Raw genomic sequence first — 8863 nt, forward strand, 5'->3', positions numbered from 1 at the left:
TGAACGATTAAACAAACTCAAATGGGTCGTTCATGATTAGCGAACGAAATGAAAAAACGTGCCCTTCTATAAAAAGGTATAAGTTTTCTTTAAAAGTCTGTATGTTTGTATGCCTAGGGAGAAGAGACTGCTTCTCCTGGCTTTCATCCTCTCTACAGTTTACTCCACTAAACACAATATTTTGTTAAACACAGAATAGAATAATTGATTTAAAAACTAAGAATCTGAATTTATAAAACTGTAAACAGAAGTCAGAACTTTTGGGGTTTGAATCTCTGAATTGAATCTCCATGTGATGCAGGCAGCAGACCTACGGATTAACTTAATTCCTGAGGTGTTCATACCCAATTATTAAAGGATATGTAAACTTTAACAAAGGATCAAGTATTGATCCTAAAATTTAAAAGTGTAACATTTAATATCGAAATGAATCATCGTTCAATATTATTTATATATCCCACAAATTCACACAGCTCTGAACACAAATTGACAGGTTAAAAATCAAAAACGACATGATTGTAAGCAAAATTTACAATAAATAACCTGGAATGTTCGTACAGAGCTTCATTAAAAGGGATAAAACAAGATGTAAGAAAGTGTTTATATTTTCTGCTTTGCAAAATCCGAATATGTTTGCCAATAGAGTAAACAAATTTATAAACCTTGTTCAGAGTTCAGATCAAGAAAAAATCCTGTGACAAATAAACAACAAAAAAACAATAGAATTTTGCAGAATTACCAAAAAATGTAGAAATAAACTAAACTTAAGTTTTTATAAAAACAATTTGCAACCAGATAGGTTTACAGTGAGACGTATACAACGTACTGTGGAAAGGGAAGGCGACTGTTATGATTTAAATAGTCCAACAAACATGAATCACGGCAATTGTGCAGTGTATACTTTACACACAGGCTCCGAGATAAGGGGAAGGGTGGTAAAGACGACATTGCGCGGGATACAAGTGGAAGGTAGATTTATGTATTGTACAGGGTGTCCCACGAAACATGAGATTTGGTAAATAGTTTAAATTGTACTCTTTCATAACTTGATAAGTTGTTTGATACTAAAGAGACTAATATAACATTTATTATATGACAGTTACATTATAGTAACATTGATTTTACAGTAAAATATGTATGAGTTAAACATTAAAAAAAAAATAAACTGCAAAACGTCTTTTATATCTAATACAGTATGTGTAAGAAGACATTGAAAACTATTCACCAACTGTCATGTTTCGTGGGACACCCTGTACTAGAATATAGAACCGTGGGACACCCTGTACTAGAATATAGAACCTTGGGACACCCTGTAGTAGAATATAGAACCATTTTACTTAATAATTTGATTTTCAAGTTTCGGGTAAAAAAGATTTCCTTTAAAACAACGTGAAATACAAGATTGAAAAAATGTAGTTTTTATTTTCTACTGTTTTATGGTCTCCACTGTATTATAACTGTATTTACTTACATGGAGTGAATTGTAGATTCTGAAACTCTTCGCTTCAGTCTCAGGCTCGGGACTGAAGATCGTTCGCGATCAGCAAAATTGATCTTACGCCTGTGAAGATAGATTAATTGCTTTACTAATTTTCAACATCATATCAGAATACTTTAGAATTATTCACAACCATAGATTGTAAACCTTGTACAAATAGTTTTTGACTTAACAGACAAGGCAAGTAATGTCGTCTTCGTAGTTTGGATTTATAACCTTTTTAACCTAAACCGTGCTTAATCCCGGATCAAAAAGCACATGGTGCTTTTATACATTAAAAAGTAGAATAACAAAAGTAACTTATGTCTTAGTCTGTAGGAAACTTAAAATTCCTTTGGCTGTTTGCCTATAACGAAATAATTATGTCAGGAAGACGACATCCTATCTAATCTTTACCTGGTATTCTTGGGGATTTTCTCATCCTCCCACCACTCTAAATTCTTTCTCAGTTTTTTCCTACGCTGCTCGTACTTTCTAGTAGTAAAATATGTCGGTAAACTTTTCTCTCTCAAGTTCTCAACATACAGTTGTCGTGAGTAAAGTGGGAAAGGAAAAATATATCAAATCAACTGAATAAATTAGAACTATTAAAATCGTTTTGCATAGTGTAAAAAAGGCAAATGTTAATATTAAAAATTTGCTTTTCTTTGAGGGGAGGGTTAATTTGACTCTTTTACATAACTCATAGCCCTCCTTTTAGAACTAAAACTGGGCTTTTATACTAACTGCCTGAGTCCTAGTTGAATTAGAGTTATACCTGATAGAATTAATCCTTTTTGAATTAGAGTTATACCTGATAGGATTAATCCTTGTTGAATTAGAGTTATATACCTGATAGGATTAATTCTTGTTGAATTAGAGTTATACCTGATAGGATTAATCCTTGTTAAATTAGAGTTACACCTGATAGGATTAATCCTTGTTGAATTAGAGTTATACCTGATAGGATTAATCCTTGTTAAATTAGAGTTATACCTGATAGGATTAATCCTTGTTAAATTAGAGTTATACCTGATAGGATTAATCCTTGTTGAATTAGAGTTATATACCTGATAGGATTAATCCTTGTTGAATTAGAGTTATACCTGATAGGATTAATCCTTGTTGAATTAGAGTTATACCTGATAGGATTAATCCTTGTTGAATTAGAGTTATACCTGATAGGATTAATCCTTGTTGAATTAGAGTTATATACCTGATAGGATTTATCCTTGTTGAATTAGAGTTATACCTGATAGGATTAATCCTTGTTGAATTAGAGTTATACCTGATAGGATTAATCCTTGTTGAATTAGAGTTATACCTGATAGGATTAATCCTTGTTAAATTAGAGTTATACCTGATAGGATGAATATACCTGATAGGATGAATATACCTGATAGGATTAATTTACCTGATAGGATTAATATACCTGATAGGATGAATATACCTGATAGGATTAATATACCTGATAGGATGAATATACCTGATAGGATGAATATACCTGAAAGGATTAATATACCTGATAGGATGAATATACCTGATAGGATTAATATACCTGATAGGATTAATATACCTGATAGGATTAATAAGATTAAGAGCTTTGTCTGCTAATTTCTTCCCTCTCTCTCCAACCCTTTTCTTGTGGTTTTGGAACTCAGGGGTCTGGCTTCTACTTTTCAGAATACCCTTCGACGGAGCTGGAGTCCTGAAAGCAAGTTTTTTAATAAGAAATTATATTTTTTTTTAAATCAAAGATTCAAAACAAGTTCCATGGACATTCTTCAAAGCTAGTGTGAATCGTTGATAGGACTATTTAAAAATCTTTAAATATTACTTATTTTAAGATCGGTGAAATTGAATCGTTTTGTTCGTAATCTAATGACTACATTTTTTATCTTAAAGGTAAATATTGAAGAAAGTGGTTACTGGTTAGCATTTATTATTATTCGATGTAAACAAACAAAAATACCATATTGTCTCTTTTTTGGTTTAAAATTAGAGAAGGATTTTAAAGTCCTTCTTGTATTTAATAACTTTTTCCCTATGTTAAGATTGAATTGACTGACTAGAGTTTTTCCCATTTGTTGTCATTGTTTTTTTCTTTAAAAGAAGCAAATGCCATAAAAAGTACCACCATAAAAAACTTACAATGTAAGATTGGTTTGAAACATATCCTCCTTTAGGTATTCAGGTGTTGGGGGACTGGTCACTAAATTAGACCTAAAAATTAAACTTTAAGAATACATTTAAAACCAATTATTAGTAAGGTCTAAACCAGATCAAAGTAGTCTGCATGTGTTCATGGAACTTTCATAAATTTTAATCCATTGAGAAAAATCACAGGTTCAAGGGAAAGTTTCCATTGAGTTCATTCAAAAGTTTTAACCTTTGCATACTTACAAATTCTTTTTATATGAATATTTACAGATAAATAAATGTACTAAAAGTTTTTTTAATGATAGTTTTAAGTTTGCTTACAGAAAATTTTAGAAATTAAAAGAAAGAAGAGAAAAAATTACAAGGAAAACAATAATATGATTTATATTGAATAAAACACTATACACTAATTGAAATTCCAATATCACCAATAATTGTGAAAAGTACGTTTTCAAAATGCATTCGAAAATCAATAAAAGTTTTTTATACAAAGAGGAACTGATTACCAGACACACATCTTACTTTTAAAATCTGTATAGCTTTGCAACCTGCTAATGTACCCGGTGTCTCTGAAAAAAGCGGGTTCAGCTTTTTCATCCGCTAAATGTCGTTTTATTCTACTAAAACTGTTCTTGAAAGGTCTGTACAATGCCTACAAATGTATTTTGTCCCTTTTCTGAATATTTGCAAAAAAAAATTAATCTTTGTTGTAAACCCCGAGTTTAATTTGGTCTACATCAGAATTTAACGCAATAATTAACTCTCTTAGTTCATATTTATTAATTCAAGTTTATTAATAATTGTATATTTATATTTAGGAGATTAGTATTCAGCACTCAGATCCACCTCTGTATCAAACAACAGCAGGAGTTCCTCCCTTCTCAACATCAGCAAGGATATGTGAGTCAACATTTCCATCTCCGCCCTCAGAAAATGTTCCTCTCTAGATATCCCCCTATGCCCGGGNACATACTTGCTTATAGGAACTTCTAGTAAAACAAAAATAGTTTTAATTTGATCAAATTTTAGGTTTAAATTCCTCCTACATATGTCTTTATATTTCTTAAACGATTATTTTTGCCTGGATGAAATAAAATTAACTGTTTTGTATACCTTTAAAAAAATGTCTATATAGAGTGAAATTACAAAATATCTGAAGGAAATTTGCAATCATATATAATTTAAAATGTTCATATGATATATATGCTATGATTTGAGAATATATCCTCTCAGTAAAATCAACAAGAAATATTTGAAGAAAATCCAACAACGATTTTTCTGCTTTTGATATCTTCTATTTGCTAAATGTTTTCATTTGGTGATTTGCAAAGGAGGAAATTGTCGGCGCTTTATGCCACTTTCAATGTAGAGGGAAGGGTGCCAATTCCCCCCCCCCCCTTCCCCCAGCCTTTTATACTAGAGATTATAAAAACACTTGAGGTAATAAATATTTTCAAGAAAATAAATATCTTCCTGCTTTAGTATTTTTGCTTTAAGCAAGAACATTTTTATTTTAACTCAAATAAAATGTCCTCTTGCAATCAAAAAAGTTTAACCCTATTCCTGCTGGGGTGCTTGAAAACCAGGATACGCTGTAAATCCAATGTTTGATTCCAAATATGACAAATTTTACATCAGTGCAAATGTCTAAAAAATAATGAAATATACCTTTTTAAAAGTCCTTGACCATGCCATTTCAAATATGCAAAAAAATTGCAAAATTTAAATAATCTGACTGAGGTGTAATTAAGAAAAACTTAAAATGTGCAAATTTCTTTTGACAGGTTGTATGCAAATAATTTTCTATACTTGCTTTGCGAAACTGGTGCAATCCTTTTCCTTTTGTCATAGGCTTTCCAAAAAGCTAAAAAATTTCAAAATTTGACAACTGAAAGTGGGTCAAAACAAAGATTTAGTTTGGAAAAGAAGTCATAAGGCAGTTTAGAAAAAGTCACAAAATCTCAACAGCCTCAGACCAATACTTTTTGGAGTTAAGTAGAACAATCTACTTTTTCCTATTCCATAATACGTGTCTTTATCCCCCACCCTACATGTATTCACATTGCTTGAGATTAAGGATAAACTTTAATTTTCATTTTATAAATATATCGAATATTGGAAATCATGACGTCAGAATATAATTAAATATCTATTTTTAAATTATTTCATGTTATCAGAATATAGAGATGTGGGGCGCTGAATGGGAAGGGACCAGGGGCCTCTATCTTTGTAGTTTTACCCCTCTCCACTGCAGTAGGGTAGGCAACGTTAGCACTTTTTAAAATCCTTTCACATTGGACACATCATACATGGCCAATTATGTTACGTTCATTTTCAACTATTTAGTGAACTCTAATTTAAGTCAATTAACGATTTAAAACTACACGGTATTACCTTCCACTGCATTATTTTTTGTTGTTTAAATTTTAAAAACGTTTTGATTCTGTTAAGTAGAAAAAACTTTTCTGATATTTTTTTCACCTTTTATTTTCTTTTAAACTAAATACATATATACGATAGATCATATATTTCAATAAGTGATTTTATGTTTGTAATATGTACCTATTATTATTAAGTTATTTATAAGTTATAGGGTTTCCACGAAAGGGCGATATTTTGTGCGCAAATTTTCTTCTATTTTGACGCAAAATATTTTGCGCGTATCATGTGGAACAGGTTTTGCGCGAAATTACGCGCAAAACCAGTTTATTTTGCGCGTTTATGCGCAAATAGAATAATTTTAACCCATAATTGGCAGAAATTGCTCAAATTGAAACTCTGATAAGTCAATAAATTGAGGATCCAAGAATAATTAACAAACTATAAATACTCATCAAGCCTAGATATATTAGAATAGATTGTTCATGTCGTCTTCACCATACCGGAGGGTAACAGTTGAAATTAAAAATGGCAATTTAGCTATGGACTAGCTACTGACATACAGTACATTGGATATAAAGGTTTACGGCAANTGAGGCCTAGTTTTTATTAAACTTCTTTAAATAAATTAGTAAAAAAAATACTCTACAGATTGACCCCGAGAAGTAAAACGTATTCAATGACCTCTTCAAATGACAAGTTCATGATGTACAAGGGGTTGTACAATTTTCAGCTTTACAGTCTGCATGAACAATCTATTCTAATTTATCTAGGGCATCAAGTGAACCCATGTTTCTAGCAAGTTATTAAAGTTGCTTTTAACAAAAACTTGCTCACCTTATAGCTATTATTTCTTGTTCTACCCCCTTCATCGTAGGAATATTCGGGGGTTCCAACAATATTTTCAAATTCTTAATTAACACAAAATTAATTAATAAAATGAAAATTCTGTTTGTTTAAAGGGAGTGACCGGCTATGTAAGGTAGTTGAACTGAGTATGCAGTGTTGTGGAAACCTTTCTTTCGGATTTTTTGAGACATATACAACTTTTTAAAGATCTGTAAATCCTGAGTTTGAGCGCAAATTCGATGCTGAAACTCCTACTTTGGGGGTGGATACGTTTTCAGATTTAGTTTTTTTTTAATTATTCAAAAACGACGACATAAAATGTAAAAAGTTCTACAATAAACTACAGACGTCATGTATAGGAATGTGTTGAGAAAATAAAAATTAATCTTATCATCGAAGATAAGCAATCTTGTTCAATTATTAGTTTCTATGTTCGCATTATTCTGGTTTCTTATTTTTCACAAAGATTTTCGACATTTAAAGAATTTGAAGAAATCTGCGAATACATTCAAAGAAAATTAGAAACTCAATATAATAATGAAAACGAAATAATCGATTTTAGCATTGATTAATTGACAAATTTCTTTTGTGAAATATGTTCCTAACCATCCAATTAGATTACTGCATAATTTTACTTTATTTTTCGTTGTCGTTATTTAATGATTTAAAAAAACTAAAGCGTATCCACCCCCAAAGTAGGAGTTTTGAACGTCGAATTTGGGCTCAAACTCAGGATTTACAGATCTTTAAAAAGTTTAATATGTCTCAAATTAATCCGAAAGAGAAGTTTTCCACAACACTGCATACTCAGTTCAACAACCTTACATTGCCGGACACTCCCTTTAATAAGTTTTAGACTGGATACTTTTTATAAAATTAAATTTAATTGAGTTTTTGCCCCAAACTGTAATTAAATAATAAACCTTTGCAACCTAAAAACCCTTGATATTTTAAACTTTCATTATTGAAGCTAACAGAAATCATAGTTTGAATTATCAATGGTCTACTAAATTTGGTTGCAAAGATATAGGAATTAGAAAACCAGAATTTGTTGCAAGAACTCTTTTAAGAATTCTGGTGAAAATTTTTGAAGAAGGAAGGAACGGGCGNGGAAACCAGAGGAAACCAGGGAAACTTGGTAAACCTGGGAAGCCTGGGAAACCTGGAAAATCTGAGAAACCGGGGAAACCGGGGAAACCGGGGAAACCGGGGAAACCGGGGAAACCGGAGGAAGTCAGGGGAAGCCAGGGAAAACGAGGAAACAAAATATATACATGTATTCCCTGATATGAGTCCTATTTTCTATGATTAGATCTCCACCACAAGTATCCAAGGTATCCAATGCTGGGACTGTCTAGAGATATTTAGTTTGTCAGAAAATCTAAAAATCTAAAAATTTCATGAAATTTGAAACCATTACTTTTCAACTCAATTGTCAACATATGAATGGAATGCAAGATCATATGAAAATATTTTTAGAGACCAATTATTTTTAAGTATTTCAATGTTTCTGTGGATTGCTAAAACTACCTCTGATAAATATTTTAAATTATTTAAATAAAGCCTTTAAAGGAATTGAGTTTATGGCACAAACTCTGATTTTTAACCCCTATATAGATCTTTGTGACCCGATGTCGTAGATCTTAGATATTTCAAACTATGAATTCTGTTTGATCAAATAGTTGTAGTTTGAAATATCAGAGGTTTACACCATCGAATTGCAAAGATATAGGGATTAGAACATTTGAATTTGTGGCTAAAACTCAATTCCTTTAAATATTTTAGACTCGTAACTTCAATAAAAAGTTCTTTTAACGAAATGAATAAAACATTAACTGATGATGAATCATTGAATTGATTAACGGATTCAAATTTAACTATTGTTAATGATTTAGAGTGACCCTCCATTAACAAAGTGGTTTGTCCGAATCACAACGATACCCTTAAAGCTCTGCATCTGATCAAGAATGAAAAAGTTCATTTATACGATTGTTGTTT

The 8863-nt window shown here is 31.2% G+C and overlaps 1 protein-coding gene across 1 annotated transcript; it reads right to left on the reverse strand.

Moving 5' to 3' along the window:
- Positions 1-62: 62 nt before the first annotated feature.
- Positions 63-3702, reverse strand: LOC111717479 (uncharacterized; the record flags this gene model as incomplete). Its single annotated transcript, XM_023492978.1, has 5 exons — positions 3629-3702; positions 3054-3185; positions 1895-1972; positions 1472-1561; positions 63-167 (listed from the first exon to the last, which is right to left on the reverse strand). Coding segments are annotated over exons 1-5 (428 nt in total), but the record flags the coding sequence as incomplete, so codon positions are not given.
- Between the last annotated feature and the right edge of the window lie 5161 nt (positions 3703-8863).

The sequence above is a fragment of the Eurytemora carolleeae genome, unplaced genomic scaffold, assembly GCF_000591075.1.
Source record: "Eurytemora carolleeae unplaced genomic scaffold, Eaff_2.0 scaffold2642, whole genome shotgun sequence".
Lineage (NCBI taxonomy): Eukaryota > Metazoa > Arthropoda > Copepoda > Calanoida > Temoridae > Eurytemora > Eurytemora carolleeae.